The sequence below is a fragment of the Melospiza melodia genome, chromosome 4 (genome assembly GCF_035770615.1).
Source record: "Melospiza melodia melodia isolate bMelMel2 chromosome 4, bMelMel2.pri, whole genome shotgun sequence".
NCBI lineage: Eukaryota > Metazoa > Chordata > Aves > Passeriformes > Passerellidae > Melospiza > Melospiza melodia.
In genome coordinates, this window is record NC_086197.1 from 51,533,753 (window position 1) to 51,556,356 (window position 22,604).

At 41.9% G+C, this 22,604-nt stretch overlaps 1 protein-coding gene across 1 annotated transcript; it reads left to right on the forward strand.

Annotated features, from left to right (window-relative positions):
• Positions 1-5,864: 5,864 nt before the first annotated feature.
• On the forward strand, positions 5,865-6,476 carry ASCL4 (achaete-scute family bHLH transcription factor 4). Its single transcript, XM_063155895.1, has one exon. The coding sequence runs from the start codon at positions 5,910-5,912 to the stop codon at positions 6,474-6,476; it is 567 nt and encodes a 188-aa protein (XP_063011965.1). The 5' UTR covers positions 5,865-5,909.
• Positions 6,477-22,604: the final 16,128 nt, after the last annotated feature.

The window sequence follows — 22,604 nt, forward strand, 5'->3', positions numbered from 1 at the left end:
TGGACATCGTCGTTCAATTACGGTTCATCATATGTGCAATTCTGGCTAAGGTGACATGGCAAAGGAATCTCTTGATGTGTGCAAGAGGTTTTGTAGTTCGCTATTCGCCTGCGACACGTGGATAGTCATCATGTACGCTGCTCGAATCAATCGCCGCGTTCCTTCAGAGCCGGGGCGAACAGCTGTTTCCTGGAACACTGTAATGGGGTTTGGTAATTTGCTTGTGCCTGACACTTCAGTGATGCCTCATTAAATGAGCCGTCCCTCCATAGGATGTCTGCACAGGAGGAAATTCAAAGTATTTTTCTGTCTGCTCTCTTTTAATCTAAAGAACCTAAATGTAGGATCTGTGAGGATCATTCTATGATCTAAAGGGCCTAAATGTAGAGGTTGTTTTAGTTCAGTACAAACCCATTGATTCTTCTGGGGGTGGAAACAGACTCTCATTCGGCTTTGTCAGAAAGTTGAATGCCTCATATACACTTGTTTTTCAAGCTCTCTCTGTAGCTGAAGGAGAGAAATAGTTTGCTGCAGAGAGTGCTTCATTTCCTCCTGAAGTAGGTGTCTGAGATGTGTGAGAATTCCCTTTGGATCTGCCTTTCTGTGTCTATGGCCTGAAACTGGGACCTGCATAATGGGTTTAGTCTAAATATCTGACATCTAAAGGAGTACATTTAAGCAAAGTAAGTCCAAGTCTCTGTAATTCATGACTAAAAGAATATCCCACAACCTCTCCTCCACCAAGCCAAATAATCCTTACCTGACCTTGACTGACTATCTGAATTGGCCCACAAACATTATTTCAGCGAGTCAAAAAAGAAGTCACCAAGTCCTCAGGTTGTTATGGAATGCTAATCCTGTGATGGGGGCTTTAGGTCTGTTTCATTTTTGTATGTGTAGTCCCACGTATTCATATGTTGGTGCTAATACTTCACATTTTTCTTAGAACCTACAGTGAATGACTACAAGCCCAAAAGTCTCTCTCTTCGTTTTGCATTCCCTAATAGAAGATGACAGGAGACCTTGCATTTTCAGTTTTCATCCTTTAAACTTCATGGTCACACTCAGTACATCTCAGTTCTGTCCTGAAATGCTAGGTTATCCCAAGCCCTCAGCTTGTCTTAATTCCAATTATGATACTGTAATTCTACAGCAGAAGTGCCCTGGCACTGAAATCTTTGTGCTGTTTCAACTATCTAAGCTGAAAGCAATACTTTGAGCCTATGAGCCAGATTGGATGTAGTCATACATAGATAAGAGTATTTTTTTCCTACTGTCAAGCATGAGTCTTCTGAGATTCCAGCTTTTTTTGTAGTCACTTTACTCCCTTGAACTAGTGATATCTTAACTACCAGTTTAAAGCAGAAGTATCAAAGGAAGCCAGTGATAGTATGAAGTGTCACTGAATGAGAAGGTAATCTGTGTCTACAGAGATGTATGCTGCATGCCCAAGGTATTGTGATAAAACACATTTTGAAACTGTTTCTTCTGCAAGGAAAGATATTTTTTTATATACCAAACACTTTTATTATATGTGAAGTGTTTTGATAAGACAACTGCACTATGTCTCCTGAAAGCCTGGTTTATTGACATTTATAGCAGTACTTGCTGCGTGAGGAACAAACTGCTGAGCTAATTTTCAAGACATCTTCAGATCCTCGAGATATACAGAAAGATAAGGGAGACTCTGAAACCACAGGGGAAAGAGATGGCAGTAAACATGCTTCAGTCCTTCCCTGCAGTGTGAGCCAAAGTCCCTTCTGGACCGTGTCCATGTCTCCGTGCAATCAGTTCCCTTCTGCTATTGCAAACCTGACCCTGGGTTCTTTCTCACACTGAGCAGGATAACACTGCAATGAAGATTATGCAAAAAGCCATTTTACCACCAAAAGCCATTTTACCACCAAAAATCCAAATTTCTCATCACCTTTTATTGGCTTGTCAGCACTTTGCAGGCCTGTATTTTGGTGATAGTCACAGTAGGAAGCCTAGGTAGTCTATGAGCAGCTTTCCCTTCTAGGTCTAGGCTTGGAAAGAGATGATCCATGCTTAAGGATAAAACAGGATAAGACAGACACAAACTGACTCAGTCCCGTATTCCTGCAAAGTTATTCTATAATTCTGTGTGAGCAGTTAACAAGAGAATCTGGTTTGGTGTTTTTTTTAATTACATATTTTTCTATCTGATAACAAAATGCAGCAGTCTAGACAACCTATGATATGTATAATAGATACTAGAATTTGGCATAATTACAGCACAGTAAAATAAAAGAAATGCACAATATTATGAGAGTTTCAATGTAAGAAATGCACAGTGTTGTGAGAGTTTCTTCTTAAATTCCTGGTGTATTTTCTTCTTTCTTTTCAGTAATGTGTTCCCAGATAAAGCAGCAAGGACATCTTCTCTTGGGAAGTTAGTGGACTTGCACGTGTTCAGCTGACTCTTGTGTTTCTACTACAGTATTTCCACCAATGACTTTCTTTTCATACACAGAGGGACACAGGGTCAAGGAGGAGCTGTTTCTTTGAATAATTCAAAGTAATTCAAACTCACTGTGTCAGTAGTGTTATTCATGGTTATGGTTTGTGTGGGAGTGGGAACGTGTTGAGGGTTCTCTTGTACAAAGATTACATACTTACAGATATCATGTTAGGATATATGCAATTAAAACCACAACTAAGTTATATCTGGAAGGAAGATGCCTAAATGTTTTATTTTTAGATATATCAAGAGTACTTTCTATTCATTTAGGCTAGGTAATTAGGTGCTTATTATGAAGTATAAGAAAAGGAAGAGAACCTGTTTGAATACCGTAGGTGATGGAGTGTATAAGGAGCCTCCCAGCATCCCCATTTAGACTTCGTATTTACAAACAAAACAAAACAACAATGAAGCCAAAACCCAAAAACCTAAGCAAAAGCTAAACATAAAATATGTGTATAAACATACAATATGTGTATCTGCCATTGTAGAGCAGTGAACACCTGATTTGTACTGCCTGAAAAGAAAACCAGGCCATCTGCTTTGTATCAGCACAGCAGATACTGCATTCTGGAGTCAAAGCTTCATCCAGACAAAGGTGTGAAGAGGATTTAATTGAAGAAACAGTGTAAGAAAGAAGATCAAAGGCTCATCTTGAAAGAGGACTATTATTAATGTAGTCTTAACCTACTGTAAAAATGGAAAAGAATTTGTATTAGCCTTTCCCCTTGGTGGTCCAATCCCACTACTTTCACTGTGTCTGCATGTGCAAACATGCTGAGACTTTGTGCAGGAGTTGGCGCAGGAACGATGAATTGCTTTAATCCTGCTCACGCTCTCAACAAGGACCTGCAGTGGGATGTGAGATGCGTTGGCCTTGCTCTGGCTCTCTGCCAGGGGCAAATCCCTTTCTGAGCAAGTGACATTAGATTGTCAACAAGATACCATATTCATCAAAAGCCTGTGGCATATTTTCTCATTTCACTTGCACACAAACAAATTCAGACTTCAGAGTCCATTTGATATATTTGATATGAGATCAGCTTCAATAATTCAGGTCAACAATTAACATTTACCGGTAATTTTTCTTCATGTGTTTCTCTAAAGGATTAGCAACGTGGATTTTTCTGTCAGAAGAGAAGATGTCATTAGCACAGCTGCAATTCTGACTCTCTGGGAAGTGCTGGTGGCCTGCATTTACAGTAAACATAGAAAAGAGGTCTGGTGGCCGGGCACAGTGCATCTGCATGACAGAACTGAAACGTAACCCTGCCTTTTGTACGTGGCCAGGCTGCTGGCAAGGTCATGGAGAGCTGTGAAATGATCTGGGAGTCGAACCCCCCAAGAGGCATGCTTCCATTTCCTTACAGGAATACTGCCAAAGAGCAGTGTTTTAAACTTAATGATAACACAGATCAAATGGCTTTTGCCTGCTTCAGGTATTTGCTTAGAGGTCAACATTCTCTTTGTTTCAAGAAAACTAGAAGTCCTGGCCTAGTCTAGTGCTACAGTGAAGGAGCTATTTTCCTTTAAGCATTCATTTCTGAAAACATTTCTGGACAATGAAGTTTAGAGTGCAAGTAATATTGAAAAGTCTATCCTGATCAGCTGTTTCCAAAATTTTTTTAAAAGGCAGAAGGACTCTCACTTATTTGATCTGCAATGAGCTGTACATACCATGGGGCATTCCTCAGTAATTTTTGCTCAGGCTTTTGAGCCATTTTGGTGCTGATTCTACCCCTGACATAAACCAGAGTCCAGGACTGTTCTCACTCATGTCTGTCTGGAGTGGTCTGCCTGTATGTTCATCGTACTTTGAAGATTACCACTGTTTTTTTGAAGCTGCAGAATAGGCCAGCAGAGACACAAAGGCTGACTCAAAAATGCATGCTACTCACATCATTGCTGCTAGTTTCTAACTCACCAGAGGCATAGATGTATTTCTCAGACTGGAGAATGTTGTTTCAGTTACTGACACTTCTGAGGCAGTTTTGCATGAAACACTAAACAGGGCAGAAACTTTCACTTTGAGCAAAAACCCAATTTTAATAGAGCCTACTCACCTGTACCTTTTCATGTCTGTCCCTTCCCGCAGCTCTCCCAGACCAAACATGCAATTCCCCAAACAGATGATGGCCAAAAAAGGAGATTCAGTTAATGTGAAAATGTGTTTTCAACAAAAAAAACCCTGTAACAATGGAGCTCTTGAACAGCAACAAGGGAAAAGTCAAAGACTGTCAAGTTGCTGCAGAGGAAGATCCTAACACAGCAGGGTATATCAGAGGAAAGACACAGACAAGGACATTAGGAGTTTATACTGCCAAAAGTCTTGTAGTTTGTGCACCTCTTTGATTTGGCAAGCTGCAGGCAAACTGGAGGACACAGTGTAGAGCTGGCAGGGTCAAGAGGGACTTCCAGCTCTCCCATTAAAGCAGCGTGTAGGGTCCATCAGGTAAGCCAATCCTTGTAAACATCTGGTAATAGCTACACATGGGGCTATCAGGGCATCACCTTTGTGTTTGTTTATCTGAGGCAAGTTCTCTTAGGGATGACCAGAACATTCCTACAATGAGCAGAAACACACAAAACCTTGAAAACTGTTTGAAAATGCCAAAACGCTCATGTTCAATTTGTGAAACGCACTTCTTGGAAAAACCTCTCTTAGGGCAAAGAAGGCAGTTTTCCTTTTATGCTTGCACGTAGTACACTCTTCATCTGACAAGACTTGCAACCACAAGAGAGCACTCTTTCCTTTGAAGATGTCTCAGCTTTCCCAGAAAGCTTCAGATATGCCATATAAGTTTTGCAAACTGCTTGTGAGCTGGTTCAGTTAAACCAGAGCAGCCGAAACAACAAAGCTTGCAGTTGTCTTTTGGATTTCATTGTGAAAAGCCTTTGGGTAGTTTTTACATGACAGAAGATCCTTGGTTCCTGAAAGTGAGGAGTTCTGCCAAAACTTTGAAGATCTCTATAAACTTTGCAAATTACCCATCTTTTGGAGACAATTATATCAAACGATATCATGGATTACAATACATGAGAAGTCTTTAGAGCCTGGAAGATTATTTATGTTTGGCATTAACTCTTATGGTCATAATTTCAAGTGGAGAGAAAAGGAATACACAGGAACCCTCTTATTATCTTTTGAAATATGAAGATCACAGGAAAAGAAGGGTTTAAACTGGGGAGTGATGGTCCTCAAAACCTGTCTGTACATTAACTGGCATCCTACCCCTATAAAAACAACAAGGCTTTCCAGGCACAGTGTGGACCTTGTGAGTTGTTAGCCTTGCTTTGAGATCTGAGTTTTTATACACCACAGGAGGAAACTGCAGCCTGTGGGGCAGGGTACCTATACAAATGTTGGATTGATACACGGGGAGCCAAATTCAGGAATTAACACTCCACTGGTGAGGAAAAAAGAAGCATGGACAACACTAAAGACGATGATAGACTACCGAAGAGGATTGCATTTCCAGGATCTGTGTCCCTGGCTAACAGCCACATGCACGCCCATGGGGTACCCCTGAGAGAGCCCTTTGGGGTTCCCTTCCACCTGGACCCATCTTACTGGGAGCAAGCCTACAGCGGGCACACAGGCCGCATCTCCTACCTCCCATTTCCTGGCTGCATGGGCATCTATGACTATTCCTTCGAGCCTGCCTTCATTCGCAAGAGGAACGAGAGGGAGAGGCAGCGGGTGCGCTGCGTCAACGAGGGCTACACGCGCCTCAGGGAGCACCTGCCCAAGGAATTGGCCGACAAGCGCCTCAGCAAAGTGGAGACCCTGAGAGCTGCCATAAGCTACATCAAACACCTGCAGAGCTTGCTGGACTGCCATCCCTTAGGCTCTTCCAGTAAGGAAACGCTCTCTGCCAAGGAGAGCCCGGGAACTCCCAGTCCGGCTTCCCCGCGGGAGTGCAACAGCGATGGAGAGTCCAAATCTTCTCCAGCGTCATCCCCCTACAGTGAGTTTGAGGAGATGGGCAGCTAGGTCTCCTCTCTGGACGCAGAAAGCTTCAAGACTGGCTGAAAAGCAATTTCAAACCCTGGGGAATTTTCTACAGGTGAAAATTAATATCAGGGAAAGGAAAAGCAGATAGGGAAGGCAAGGAAAAAAAGGTATTTTTAATCTGTCAAAGGACTTTAAATGTTTGCTGTATAAAACTTAAACGTAATTTGTGAACAAACAGATATCTCGCAGGTTGCTTCAGCTGTGTTACTAAGCTTCCTTTGGACTGTTAAATTGGAGCAACATTTACATTCTGCTTTTCATTCAGCTTTTATTATGTGCTATTTTCTTTTGCCTTTCACTTGAGACAGTTAAACCAGATAAAGCAATTTTGGGGAATTCCCCATCCCTTTCTTCTGCTTTGTCCAGTGAATTTTACTGTCTGTTTTTCCTGAGTGCTAACCTGAGATGCACTGCACTGCAAACACTTGGACTGGGAGATGTACAATTTAGATATATATCTTTCCCTGACTATTTCAAAAAACTCACAGAAATACTTCTGTTTATGAAACAACAAATTTTCAACTAAAAACAAGGCTATATTTTGAAACTTATTTCTTTTAAAGCATCTTCTAAAGTGAAAGAAACAGCTCATACACTGGACACTGGCTATTTGGTGATTATTCTAAGGATAATTTTCAGGAAAATAAAGCTGGACACTCATTCCAGTCAATGCTAGGAAGAGGGATACAGAGTTTTGTAGAACTGCATCTTCAGAAGCAAAGCTTCACTCAATATACTGAAAAAATTAAAGCCTTTTCCCTACTTTTCTGAAATCTGAGTTCATAGACAAAATAGTCTTGATTGTGTCTTTGGCAGGTCAGAAATTATATGCTTAGAAACAGAACCTGTAACGGTTAGACACTGCTGTGTACAAAAAGGGAAATGTTGAATATATGGGTTTACATCTGCATGAAAATGTAGGTATTTCTCCTTTTGTTTAGAATATTGTATTACTTTTTCAAAGGACACTGCTTTTAAAATTAATATATCATAATCTATAGAATACCTTTAATTTGGATTGCATCTACTTAAAATGACAATTTCTCTCCAATTTGTTCTTAAACCTGCTTTTCTCCAAGGCTTAAATCCCATTCTGAATATGGGGTAAAATTTTTACCCATCCACTTTCAGCACACCTTTCAAACTTTTGCTTTTTTGGCCTTTGTGTTGATGAAATGATTTTGTATCTTTTTGTCTTTCCTTCGTGTCATGCTGACTGAACACCTGAATTTTATACTCATGTATAAAGAAGAAATACTGATCAAATACCTCAAAATGTGTCCATAAAATTTCCTTTAAATAAAAAATGTAATTAATCCTGGCTGTGTCTTTTTTCTCTTTTCACAAACAGGACAGCTCTGGTTGCAGGAGTAGAGAAGTAATAACTTCTCAGGAAAAATATGGAGAAAATGAAAAGGGATTAAATATTAACTTCCACCTATAAAAATAAACTTTTCATCTAGATTTTAAAATTTAGCTAAGGACCAGGTTTGTGTTTTGGCCATCTAATAAAAATTATTTGGTATAAAAATACTCTGCTGCTTTCTAGAAGACTATTCTTAACATTTGTACACTTTAAGCTCCTGTGTCCATGGGAGTCACAGGTGTTGTTCTTACTCTTTACACGGGAGCCTCCTCCATTTTATAATGATTATTTTGTTTCCCCGAGGGCTGTTACTTTTGCAGAGGCTGTTTGCCAGACTCAAAAATTGAGATTTAGTTACCTGGACAGTTCAGATCCAGAGCCAATGCACTAATTTCCAGCTGTGCAGTGTTTGTATTTCTTACCCAAGAAAGAAGAGGACAGCAAGGTAGGGGTCCAAATGTCTGATTGAGTTCCACTGTTCCTTGGCTTTTCTTCTTTCCTTTGTGTTTCTCTGGCAAGAAATTCACCCTGTCTCTCTCTTTGACTCAGTTTTGAGATTTCTGGAAATGTGGCATTGCTGCTGGTAATTCTGTAAGCCTGAACTGCATTTCTCCCTCAAAGCAGAGATTAGATCTTGGTTATCTATAAAAAACATACGCCCCCTCAGAGTACCGGAGGCAAATTCTGTGAAACTTCTTTGGAAAGCACTCTGAAGATAAAAAGCATCTTCAGATTTAATGACAATAAATGATATAATGACAATAAATAGCCAAATCAAACCAAACCATTAAAAATAAAAATTGCCAGAGTGACCATTACTTCCTGGGCAGGACACATCAAATAAGGCCACAGATGAATTTTTAGGTCAGATTGCTATCGCAGTGGTCTGACCCTGACTGATAAATATCCAGGAGCCTCAGTCCTCTGATTCTCAAACCTCAGAGATGGTGCACTGTGCCACCTTCTCGTGAGCATTTGGCTGGAGAAGGGGACTAAGGGGTGACTCTGCCCCTTTTCATCTCTCAGGTGGAATGTTCCTCAGTGTGGAGTGAAAATTATCCCACCCTGGGCCTGTGCTTGGCCATCACTGCTTTAGTGATGGCTACTGTCTAGCTACTTTTTTTTTACTATATATCTTTAACAGTTCTGGAGATGTCATTAAAATACCTCCCAATCCAACCTCAATGCTGAAGATGCAAAAAACCAGAATGCCATATGTATTTTAATTTACTTTTATAAAATAAAATTAATTTCTGGATGAAAAGAAAATTCTTTCTGTAGGAAAAATCTATCACAGGCGGAACCCCTCTCTTGAGGAAAGTTGTATGATTTTATTTCTCACAGTTCCTGTTGTTACTCAAACCTCTTGCACAATTTTAGCACAAGCAAATAAAAACCAAGATTTCCTAAATATTGGTGCTTTTGTCCAGGCATCAGCAAAGGTTTAAAGTGAATGCCACATTTCAAAATGCCACATTTCCCAGCTTTATTAAGCTGTTTCTGTCTAGACAAAGGGTTTTTCAAAGCTCCTAAAGTGTATCATTATCAGACTTTAAAGCAGAGAATGATCCAACTTGTCATCATGAAAATTAAAGCTTTAATAAAAATGGTGACCAGAAGAATTCTCTCCACGTGAGACACTTACTATTTACAAGAAAGGTGAATGCTGCTGTCTGTAGGCAACCATGCTACAGTTTTATCCAACCCTTGCACACCAAAAGCAGCCACTTTAATCTTTCTATCAAATCTGGAAAAAACAGACATCTGAAGTCTTCTCTCTGCTGCCATTAAATTACAAATCCATTTGCTTCTTGATATTATCAGCATTTTAAAGATGTGTTATCCTGGCCATGGCATTGCTTTTAATCCTCTAATAGCTGTTTAGCTGATTTCTTTATAAAAGCTCATTCACAGTCCTTTCATGTTATATTACCCAGTGTCAATAATGTGGCCAAGGAAAACCAGAAGGCACTATAGAAAAGTCATGTTCAGACAGTAAAGCAATCAGGGCCAATTTATCTTACTGGAACAAATGAGCAGGGAATGTCCACACACACACACACAAAGAGTATCTTTGAAAACATTTGTCTCCAGCATACTTAGGCAGGAGGCAAAACAAGATCCAAAATATTTTGAAGAGAGACTCTGAAGAGGTACCAACAGGAGAGCCCTGCTGAAGTAAGCTGAGCTAAGTGCAATAGCTGAGTAAGGTTTTAGTAAACCTCTCCAAAATAGTCTACGCAAATACAACTCCAGCAGGTGCTTCTCACTAGTAACCCCCATTCTCCATCGCCTGAAGGTGTGCTTGTAAGTAAAAATCCACTGTGAATTCTCACTCATGTATTTCCCACATGATCCTTACACAATTCTTTTCTACCTTATTGTGACTATATCCACTAACAGAGCAGTGGAAAGGTTCTTCAAGTTGCCTTTGCTGAGAGAACAAGTTAGAGGAGTGAAAACACCCTTGAAAATTTTGGAGACCCCCTCAGCTCACTTCTTATACGGCTGGAGATAGAGGTGTCAAAGATATGAAATTCCTACATGGTCCATGAGCACTGGTGGCACCAGAGCAGAAAAAAGTGCCAATGCAGAGTCCTTAAAGAGGGGAAAGCAAATACTGCTCCACATGATGGTCAGCCAGCCCATGGGCACCAGCCTGCTGTGAGCAGGCACATGTGCTTTGTGTTGCGGAGGACGGGATAAGTATAAGTCCAATTGTGTCAGGAACCCACGCCTTAAAAAAGGAACCCACTAGGCTGCAGCAAAATATCCAAATATGGATAACATTGTAACCAGACCTGTGAAGAGATTTCTGCTTTTACTTCCAGCACATCAGTCTCAAAATACAAAATGGAGACATGACAGCTCACTGATCCACACCAAAAAAATGTCTCCTCCAGCAGCGCTGGTACAGAAATACATAAAATCATCTCAGACTAGAATTCAGCCAATCAGACACAGAAAACACGCATTGACAAGCATGCTATCCAATCCCACAAAGCACATGCAATGATAGTTAAAACAAAGACTAGTTGATAAGAGACAAAGAACAGAGTTCTATTCATGCTAACCTTCTAAAGATATACATTAAATAACCTTGTTGCCATCCTAAAGCCAATTCTACAGAGGCCTATTGTTATTTGTCACGTCTACTGCTTGGGAAACTTTTCTGCTTGCATGGGAAACTTTTCTGCAATGCTAACAAAACTCCAATCTAAGGCCTACATACTTTTTTTAACTATTTCTTAAAAATCCTCTAACCTTATGGATTCCAACATTTCCCCCTCTCTGTTTGACCCAGAAGCTTTCATTTTCTTGTCGCTTGCTATTTGCGTTTCATAGCTCTATTGCAAAATTTCTGCTTATTATCTGCTGAAGACCTATTTTCACTAAACTGAAGCATTGCTATATTACGGCACAGCAACTTCATGCTGTGAAGACCCAATCCCTGAAAGAGAGATATGAATCACGTTTGGCAACAGTCACAAGGCATCGTTCAAAAAACTCTGGTCGATTCCAAGGCCTTAATTCAAAACCTTCGTTCATGTCAATACCCTCATCTACTGCTTTCGTGAGATTTCGTACACTCTCTGTGCTTCTACTTCCTAATTCTCCTGCTTGAATGACAAAAACTTCTCGGACTGTTTTGTTCATCATTCGCCGAAGACAATAGAGTATACAAGGTGCCACTATCAATATCAGTATTAGAACACCTAATACGTAAAGACCTATCTTGCAAAGTTGCCTTAGCCAAGGTGCAAAACTCCAATTTTGAAACAAAATCCAAAATCATCCAACCAGGAACCTCCATCTTCTTTAATTTGGGCTGTCAGATCCTTTAATTTTTGAATGCTTTTGTGAATGGATTCAGAATGATCAGACAAATTCATATAACACAATCCTTCAAATTCCTCACAACCATGTCCTTGTGCCAGTAAAAGAAAATCAATGGCTGCTCTGTTTTGAAGAGTAGCATGTCTAATACTATCAACATCGGTCAACATATCACTGATTGCGGAGGATGTGGCATTAGCTTGTTTGCTCAGCCAACATCCACCTCGATCTAATTGTCTCAATGCCACAGCTGAAGCCAATTGGGGTAGAAATATACCTGCTGAAAGCCTTCTGGCGGCATTCCAAGGCATAAAATCACTCTGACAGTTCTCATCATAATGAGGAACAGCTCTTGTTTTCCTTTGTTTCTTTTTCATCACTGCTTTGGCAGTGGGGGCAATTATGGTAAGCATACCAATGCTACAAGGGCCACCTTCAAGGTGGGCTGGAATGCCTTGCCAACCTCTGTCTCCGCAAATGATCCAATACCCTTTTGGCAATTGCCGTGGATATTGGTCCGTCTCCAGAAACACATCCCAACTGTTGGAAACATTTGCTGCCCTGAGAAGTTTGTTGGACCAAATGTTCCAATTGAAGGAAGGACTGTTTCCATTGTCAATTCCACCTGGTTTACCATTAGATTGTTTTTTGACCAAAGGCAACTCTTTCACTGGCACACCCACCACACAGGTTGAGAAAGGCTTTTCTGGTTCCGAATTAGACAGACATATAGTATCCGATCCGGCAGCCTTGGCTAAGGTCACCCAAACATTCGTTTTCAGCTGATCCACAGGCAAATCTGCACGACAAAAAACAATTAAAATCAAGCAAAACAAGTATACCATTTGATTCTGCCCCATCTCTTTCAAGAACTAAGTTTTGGCAGAATTCTTTCAAAACAAAAACAATAACCTAAATTTTCAGCCAAAAATTAGCTTTGTTAAACAAACATTCAGCATTCAACTAGCCTACTCATAAATAACATTGGCACAAAATCAGAGTTCATGGGTTCCACCGATGCACAAAGAACGTCAGGCACAAGAGGCGTCAGGCGAGACCCGGGATCCTTCCATTCGGTCCACGTCTGCGTACTCGCTTCCTCAGTTCTAGGCTCGACAACAGGTTCTGAAGTGCGATACGGTTTGACGTTTTTGGCAGGAACCCACTTAATACTTCCAGCACCTGTGGAGACAAAAGCATACCCTTTCCCCAAATTATTAATCAAAATGGACCTTCACTTGAACTGTTTAGAAAATTAAAAAGGTACAGAGCCTTGCTCAGTCTCATCTGTGGGGTGATCTCCGTTCCCCCTCTCTGTTGATCTAATATGCGTTTTAAGGTTTGATGTGTTCTTTCAATGATTGCTTGGCTTGTGGGAGAGTGGGGAATGCCAAAAATGTGTCGAACACCCCATTCATTTAAAAATGTGGCCAATTTTTGAGATATGTATGCGGGACCATTGTCAGTTTTTACTTCTTGGGGTATACCCAATGAAACAAAAGCTTGCAGGAAATGATGACAGGCATGGCTGCCAGTTTCACCTGTGTGAAGGGAAGCAAAAACTGCGCCAGAGAACGTGTCCACGGAAACACGAATGCCCTAATGTGAGAAACGAAGCATGGATTAGTTATATATTGCAAAGTTGTAAAAAGACAGGAAAGCCAACGATGTAAAGTTTCATTACTAACATCCTTTAAAATTGAACTTTCTATTCATTAAATTAAATTAAAAGATTGAGGGAAAATCTGAAAAACTCGAACCACAGTCGGAGTCCAGTGATGAGGTTGTCTTCTTTGAAGAGTTGATGGTCTTCTTTGAAGAACTGATGTCTCAGTCTTGAATCTTTGTTGCATCCTTGGACTTTGGTTGTAGAAATGTCAAGTATAGCATTTTTGGATTTCAGTCCCAACACCAGCACAGGTTTGCTGCATCTTTGTCTGTGTTGAGGCTGTGATGAGCAGATCATCCATGTAGTAGTAGAATCTTGAATCCTGGAAAATTCTGTGAACTGAGGACAAAACTTGTACAACAAGACATTAGCAGTTCATATATATCATGACAATCACATCCTATGACAGGTAAAAAGTCACTTTGATTGGAATCTTTACACATGACAATCCTTTTGTGACATGACCAGCCCAGTGAGAGTATTCACCCATTGCCAGTGGGTACCTTGTGTCTGAGTGTGGTGGAACACACTCTTTTTGAAGTTTAATGACAGTGGGTTGCCATTGATATCAAATAGTGAGTGACAGAATTTAGCAAGATGCCTTCCTTTTTGGCATTGAGGGCAAATAGAATTTTGATTTGATGTCCCACGACAATCCTTTTTAAGGTGCCCTAGTTTACCACAACCAAAGCAGACAGGCTTTTTATTAGGATCTACTTGTACAGCATTAACAGAACTTTCCCAACGTTTTTCTTGTTTTTCTAAAAGCTTTTCAATTTTATCCATTCGTTGTGTCAAATTATGTTCCAGTGTTTTTTCCAAAGCATTGACCTGTGAATTTGCAGCATTTTGTGAACCCATAAGTCTACTGCAAGCTGTTAGCATCTGTGTAATTGTTGGAGGCTGATCAGGCAAAGCTAAAATAATTTTTCTACATTCATTATTAGCATTTACAGAAGCAAGATTTTGAATGATATAAGAGCGGGCTTGTTCATCTGGACATTGCCTTTCAACCGCTTGAGTTAATCTATCCAAAAAAGAACCATAAGATTCAGTTTCACCTTGTTTGATCAGTGGATAAGAGCTTAAATGTGAGCCCGAAGGCTCAAGTGAAAGCAAGGCCTTTCTAGCAGCATCTTTAATGTCTGTTAACACAGGCCGAGGCAGTTCAGCTGCTTGATTTTCAGGCCTATTGTAAGGTGAATCACCAGCTAATTGAGCAACATCTAGATTAGCATAATCAGTATTTGCATATCCTTCAACCAACTTGTTAAGTAGTTTTTTCCATTGTAATTCCCATAGTAGGTACTGTGAATTGGTTAAGATCAGAGAAGCCACATTCCTGCAATCAGCAGGAACTAAGTCATAAGAGTTAAAAGTATTTTTCAACACACTATTAAAATAGGGAGAAGAAAATCCACTTTCTTTCAAAGACTGTCGCAAATCCTTTATATCATGATGATCAAGTCTTTCATATTTTGGATTTCTGTCATTTCTTCCACATTTTACTGGTAAAGCAAGATATTGTTCCTTTAAATCCGAATCTTTTTCCAGTTTCTGATTAATGTATGACCAATCAGGTAAATTTAATGGAAAATCAAAATTGTCACTTTGATCAATGACAGATTGACCTTTACTTCTAACCAATATATTTTCTGATTCTGAGAAATCACTAAATCCAAACCTTCCAGGCCCTCTGCCCAAATCCAAATTCCTGACAGGGACACTGTACTCTTGTCCAGGAGTTCTGCCAACTCGGCCAGCTCTGGGAATTTGGCCAACTCCTTGGCGAACTCTGGGAACTCGGCCATAAAAGGCAGGGGTGGACTCCCACAAACAACACGCCTCCTCTGAAGCCCGGCCCAAAGGGGCCAGGACAGAGGCGTGTTCCTCTCTTCGGGCAACAGTGCCATTTAACCTTGAGTTCGATACTTTACTACAAGTTTCACATTGTCTCCCTGCCAAGAAAAACTCAGCTTGGGAGTCCCCAAATCCAGGTTTTAAACTTACATGGTTTTGTTTTAAAATACAAGAATTAGGATCATGACATTTTAAAAACTCAACCCGTGTTTTTTCAGGTTTTTGAGAGTTATCCATCCTTTCAAAGGACTCCACCCTTAAAACCAATTTTTCTTTCTCTGTATCTATAGATTGACAAACACCAGAACAACCATGTTTTTGCTTAACTGAAAAAGAGTTCCCCGGAACCACAATTTCCCGAGTGGAAGCAGCCACCTCAGCCTCCACCCCAGGCCCAACAGAATCCAATTCAAGTTTCAGTGTCCCTGCACAAACAATTTTAGGAAGTACAGACACTTTTTCATTCCCATCTTTTACACATTTTGTTCCATCCCCCTTACAAGAGTCACATATTTTTACATTAACAGAACAACACAAAGAAAAGTCCAAAAGAGTCTCATTTTTTCCCAGAGAGAGAGAAGAAAGATTTTTTTCAATAGAGTTCAAAGCAAAACTTTCAGCATTTGCAACAACACTTGTAACATTCTCCGATACACACACAGTCTCCGGTTTACTGGAATTTAATGAGAGAGAACCAGAAGCTTTGTTTTCTGAGTCCAAGTTGATCTTCTTATTATAAGTTTGTTTAAAACAGCGCTCCAACAGCGCTCTACAAACCGGCATAAGTTCTCTTAAGCTTTCATCTTTTTTGAGAGAGACTAGATTATAGATTCTCCAGTTTATCTGATTCCAAAAATGAAAAGTAAAAGCAGACTGCAAATTTAAATCTTGCGTATTCGCCTTAACCCAGACAAGCAAATTTTTAAGCTCAGTTTTTGAGACTGCAGAACGAGCTTTCTCTTGTAACATTGTCTCTAATTGATGAAAAACATCCCATTCAACTTTTGATAAATTCGTTCCCATTTTTGTGTTCTTTTAATAATTTTCTTTTTCTCTATTTTTCCTGCCAACGTCACCCAAGCGCTCTCCCGAGATAAGTTACTTACAATTTTCTTGGCTTCGGCGGGACAGATGATACAGTGTCCTCCTTGTTAACACTTGGGTCTCCGCAGCTGGTACTTCCACGATTTTTCTTTCTTTTTCTTCTATTCTACGTCCTGACACGAGGCACCAATATGTGGGGCATGGGACAGGTATAAGTCCAATGGTGTCAGGAGCCCGCGCCTTAAAAAAGGAACCCACTAGGTCGCGGCAAAATATCCAAATATGGATAACATGGTAACCAGAGCAGTGAAGAGATTTTTGCTTTTATTTCCAGCACATCAGTCTCAAAATACAAAATGGAGACATGACAGCTCACTGATCCACACCAAAAAATGTCTCCTCCAGCAGCGCTGGTACAGAAATACATAAAATCATCTCAGACTAGAATTCAGCCAATCAGACACAGAAAACACGCATTGACAAGCATTCTATCCAATCCCACAAAGCACATGCAATGATAGTTAAAACAAAGACTAGTTGATAAGAGACAAAGAACAGAGTTCTATTCATGCTAACCTTCTAAAGATATACATTAAATAACCTTGTTGCCATCCTAAAGCCAATTCTACAGAGGCCTATTGTTATTTGTCACGTCTACTGCTTGGGAAATTTTTCTGCTTGCATGGGAAACTTTTTCTGCTTGCATGGGAAACTTTTCTGCAATGCTAACAAAACTCCAGTCTAAGGCCTACATACTTTTTTTAACCATTTCTCAAAAATCCTCTAACCTTATGGATTCCAACATGTGTCACCTCTTGCCTGTTCTCCTGGAGCTAGTTAGAAAAAAATAAGTATTTTGAAGAGTTTTTTGGGGAGAGGAGAGCTACACAAATGGTCTGTGAGAGGCTGAAATGTTGAAAATGTGGGGAAGGTAGTGGGCAGTGAAGCCTTGGAGCTTATATAGCACAAAGCCAACCCAAGCTGCATTTATTGTGCTGCTCACAAAGCAGCTTGCTTGTCCCCATGATTTTGTTTTGATGTGGTGTGGTTCTGGGCAAACATAGCAGATTTTTGTGTTCCAGGGCTATAAGATGTCAGCACCGAATCAATCCTAACCAACCTCTTCCATCTGCACTGAGATCACAAAGAGAACAAGTAGTTATAAATAAACAGAATTTTCACATCTTTTCATGTAGGTACTGCAGCATTTTGCTATGTGAGGCTGCTCTCTTGATGTAGCTTTTTAAATGCAAAAAGCACTGAAGAAGTTCCAGGCTCAGCTGCACACAGCTTATCCCAAGGGATCACTCATGCAGAGGTGATGTGTGCATCCCCACACCCAGAGGCAGGAAAGCACACTGGGGCTTCACCAGAGAAACTGATAATAAACTGTAATGTGGAAATGAAATAAACCAGAGGTACAAATGCAGGAGTGTGTGTTGTGGTGTTTTTGTATGGGAAGATGAGTAAGCGTGGAAGAGGGGAGGGGGACAAGAAAATGGTTTTGAGGTGCAGCACACTGATTGATACCATATCAGCTGCATGGCTGAAACAAGGGAAACAGGAACAAGTCAGACATGACATCTTTGGGGAGGATTAATTCTGGGGAGAAAAATCCAATCCACCCCCCCCCCCCCCCCCAACTTAATATATTTTCCTGCACCTCAGACACACCACCACATTTATTTGCCTATCATCACTTCTTGTTCATCATTGCAAAATACCTCCTAGTGTATTGTTTATCAAAGTGCTGAGCAGATGTGAGCAGGCTGTGCTCTATCTGGGGAGTGAGGGAAGATTACAGTGCTCAGACCACCTGCTATCAGGAGCCAAGTGGCAAACTCAGATTACTTGAGCCCTGGGCTTTGCCTCTGTTTCAACTAAAGCGTGGCCCACCTCTTGCCGCTGTGCTGGGAGCACCAGTAGATCCTGCCCCACTGGAAAAGATCACCAGACTGCCCCTGTAATGCTTTACCAGGAGCTGTTTGCATGGGTTTCTTGTTCCCTGTGTGAGTGGATGCACCCAGGGCTCCTGTGCTTGTAGATAAACCTGCCGTTGCAAGTTACCCAGCTCTGGTATTGCAGAGCTGGCAGCTATTCTATTCTATTCTATTCTATTCTATTCTATTCTATTCTATTCTATTCTATTCTATTCTATTCTATTCTATTCTATTCTATTCTATTCTATTCTATTCTAAATTCTATCCTATCCTATCCCCTTATATTACAGTTACAGTGAGGGTGGCAGGGACAAATAAATCTCTCTACCAGGCTGTCATGACAACAATGCCGCTGGCATCCTCCTTGCCATGAGCGTTCCACTGCTGACTAATGCAGACCACTGCTGGAGCCAGGCAAAAAGCCATGAAAAGCCCTGCCCTGTTCCCCTGTTTCCTCCCTCAGCCCCCAGCCCTGGCAGTTTGCCCCCAACACACCTGGGCGATGCTGCAGCCCTGGTTCACAGGGGCAATGCCCCATTGCAGGCAGTGGTGCAGATCCTGAAGGCCCTGTTAGGACAGATTAAAGCTCTCAGCATGACAAGCAGTACAAATGCAAGGAATTTGTCTCTGTTTATGCAGTGTGCTCCATAGCTTTGCATTTTGCAGCACCATGAAAGCTTTAAAATTTCCATTTACATTAACAAGCCCATAAAGCATAAGGTTATTAAGTGGTGTTTATATTATCCTGAGAAGCTCATTCAGTTACCAGCTGGTTCAATTTTTACTAAAAGCAAGTTTCATGAGGGTGCTGAGCTGGAGCTGCATGTGTTGGGGGAGCTTGCTTTGAAAAGACAGAGCAGCAGCAATGCCACCACCATGAAACAGCTGAATTGCTCTGTGCTACAAGTGGTCAGTGCCTTCAGAGGGGAATGAAATTAGTTGGCTCTGTGATTGAAAAACATGTTGCATTTTTAAACATTTTTAAATTTACTTTTGACAAAACTCTTTGAGCATTGGTTAGTTTCTGCAAACTTTACTGGAATTTCACTGTCACTGCCTTAAGGAGCACTTTTACAGTCTCAGGATTATTTTTTCCTAAGAACAAAGTCTAGTGGGGTCTCTGGCCAGACATTCAATGGCTGAAGCAGGGGGTAAGAAGAACCCCTGAGAAAGAAGAACCTGAGAAAGCCACTGGTGAGTTTCCCATGTGGTTCTTGACTGCAAGAACCAATTTACTTGGAGAGGTTTAAGAAAAGGCAGTTTGTAGGGCAGAGTAAAAAATGTTCAAAAGGTTTGAAGAGCTGTTGAGATTTCTGGAAGATCACGTGCTAATTGTTAATGAGACTCATTGGGATGGAGCTCTTTGGAAAATAGGTTTTATAGTGACATTTCCAGTGCCTCTTCATTTCAGCCACGTTTTAGATAAAAATATTACAACATAAATATTCCAAAGGAAACGTGTGTATATACCAGGCTGCCAGATAGAACTAGGAGTATATTCCACCTGGTTCATTATGGATGTAAGACAACACTTCCATGCTTAAATTATATCCCTCTTTCCTGTTTTTTTTTAATCCTAAATTCAGTGGGACAAACTTACCTCCTCAAGAAAGATCTGGCAGCTCCCTCGGTGTCCTGAACCCTATCCAACTGATAATTAGACTTGTTTGAAATCGGGGAGCTGAGAAGTAGCCTCCAGCCACTCAACAAAGGCTCCTCCAGTGCTCGGAGCAGGCGGTGCCGACACTTCCTTCTCCTCGTCTGCCGCCTGCTGAAACACATTTGCAGGGTCTCCTGAAGCCTCTAAGGCTTTTCCAGAGATCTGGTGGAACCAGACCTGGTATCTCATGAAGTATCATCACATGCAGAGACAAAGAAACATCCCCACAGGCATAGTTAATGCAGTCAAACCTTAATGGCTTTTTTTCCTTCCCCCTCCAGTTGCAAATGTATAATTAATCTCAGTTCAAATTTACATGTTTGATCTATTTCCTTTAGGCTTCAGATGTCTTTGAAGGAAGGGGAAGAGCCTGTAATTTGATCTGAGGTGCCTGGGATAGGCTCAGTGTTTACATGGACAGACCTGCATGCCCAGAGCTGGTCAGGCATGGAGAGCTCCCAGCCTGCAGCCCTGGGGCAGCAGGGCAGTGGCTGAGGTGCTTCCAGCTGGGCTGCAGGAGCCCCTTCACCCCAAAAAAACATTTCCCCAGGGCACCCATGAGCAGTGAGGACACCCACAACCAGGAGACAGGAACCTCCTGTGGACAAGAGCCAGAGCAGGAGCCGCCCGTCCCCTGAGCAGACCCTCTGAGCCCCCGCTCCCACAGCGTAACAGAAATGAAAGGGGTAGGGATGAAGGATGTTTCCACTTCAAACAGGGAAATTTCCATTTGAAGTGCTGTCTTGAGTCAAATCCTCCCCAGCAGCACTTTGTTCCCCTCACTCGTGTGTATCAATTTCTTCTGACAACAGTTTCATGGCTTCAGGATAAAAAAGCCCAACTCCACTGAATTATATTTTACACCTACAGACAGACCATGGAGATTAAAATTCCTTGGCTGAGTCACCAAAGATGGGAGGGGGGGAGATGGGTCCACCAGGCACTGTGAAAGGTGGGTCGAACACAAACCACAGTGAACCCAGCCTTTCATCCCTGGTGGAGCCATGGAGCCTGGGGAGGCTGGTAGATGCAGGTGGCAAAGGCAGAGTGAGGGGACACTGTCATGAGAGGCCCTGCAGGCTGGGGAAATGGACTCTGGCACTGACTCAGGGCCCTTCACTTCTTATGGCACGGCACTAAGGGCTAGTTCCCATGTAAACATGGCTAGCTTTAGAACAGAACAATCTCTGGTTGATCCTTAAGGGTTTTGTTTGAAACCAAAGGTGGAGGCCTTTTAATTGTTTTCTTCCCTGACATGCAGCATTTTAGTGTGGTCTTTAGATTTTCAAGGTTTTTCAGGTAGGACTGTGAAGTGTGAAGGAAAATGAAACCCCATGTGCTGACATCCATTGCTGAATGTTTCCTGACTGAAAGCATCCACCTAACACTGCCCCTTTCCCTGGTCCACCCTGAGAGAGCAACCCGACGTTCTCTCAGCTTCTGCCCCTTAGCACACAAAGATGGCACATTGAGCATTTCACATGAGCACAGAGGGATTTAGGCACTCACTAACACTGAACTCCAGGTGAGAGTCCGGCTGAGTGGCTCTGCGTTCTAGCCAGAAGACAAGGAAAACGTTATTCTAAATTTTGCTGTGACTACTTGAAACTCAGAACAGCTTACACTCTCTCCTACTTGCAGTTTAGATTGTGAGAGGAATTAACCCATCCCTCCAGCTGCACTGAAGCCTCAGGAGAAGACAGCATACACTGAGCATGGGACAGCTGAGGCCACGCTTCACAGAGAGGTACCACTGTGACCAGCAGCACTCATAGGTGCAAAAGGATCTGGTCCCTGAATCACAGACTCGTATTTAAATAGCAAAGACAAATAAAAAGTGAGATTAAAGGAAGTAATTTTTATTCCCATTTGCAAATAGAGCACCAAGACATGGGAAGATGGAGTGACTTGGTACAGGCTGGAAAATCCATGATGGACTTGAATGTCTGAGCCTTAAGCTGAACTTTTCTTTCCAGGACCAGTCTGTGATGGAGGATTCACTTTCTTCCAGAGAAGCAGGGGGAAAGGAGACAGCAATGGTGCTTTTGGCTGCTATTGATAATCATCAAATTGTTGGAATTTCTGCCTGAGAGACAAGGAAAGGAATATTGGCACAAGCAGGGCTTTGTGTTTCTCTATCAAGATAAAACTTCCTCTCATCCACTGGCCATTAATAGACGAGCTCATGGGGTCTGGCAGAAGAGCAGCCAGCAGGCTGCACATCTCCTGGACTTCCTAATGACACTTGTGAAGGCCAGCTCACCCCACAGCCCTGGAGTGAGGATAGGACAGGAGCTTAGCTGCTGGCACACCGCTCCTGCAGGCAGGGCTCTCCCTCCCTGCTCGCCCCTCTGCGGGCTGGCAGCTGCCCAGGGGCACTGCAGTGCCCCTGAGATCCCTTCCCTGGGGAGAGATGCTGTGCCATGGAGGGCCCACTGGGGCTGCTGGGGTAGGAGAGCACCCAGCACTGCCTGCACCCACAGGCACCCTCCTGCCAGCACAGCGCCACGACTCGGGCTGGGCAAAGGCTCCCGGATGGAGTTGTCTCCTCCTCTGCAGGGCTCAGTTCTTCCACCATGAAAGGGCTCCAGCCCTGCAGACATGCACAACTTGTGTCAGAAGATGGGCAAAGACCTTTCTGGGTAGATTCAAAATATACAGATACTCAAAATACTCAAAATGGAGAGAAAGGGCTTGTCATGGCTCTTTGTGTATCTGCCTGACAAAAACA

Coding starts and splice junctions, on each gene's coding strand:
- ASCL4 (XM_063155895.1), top strand. CDS start 5,910: ATGGACAACACTAAAGACGATGATAGACTACCGAAGAGGATTGCATTT.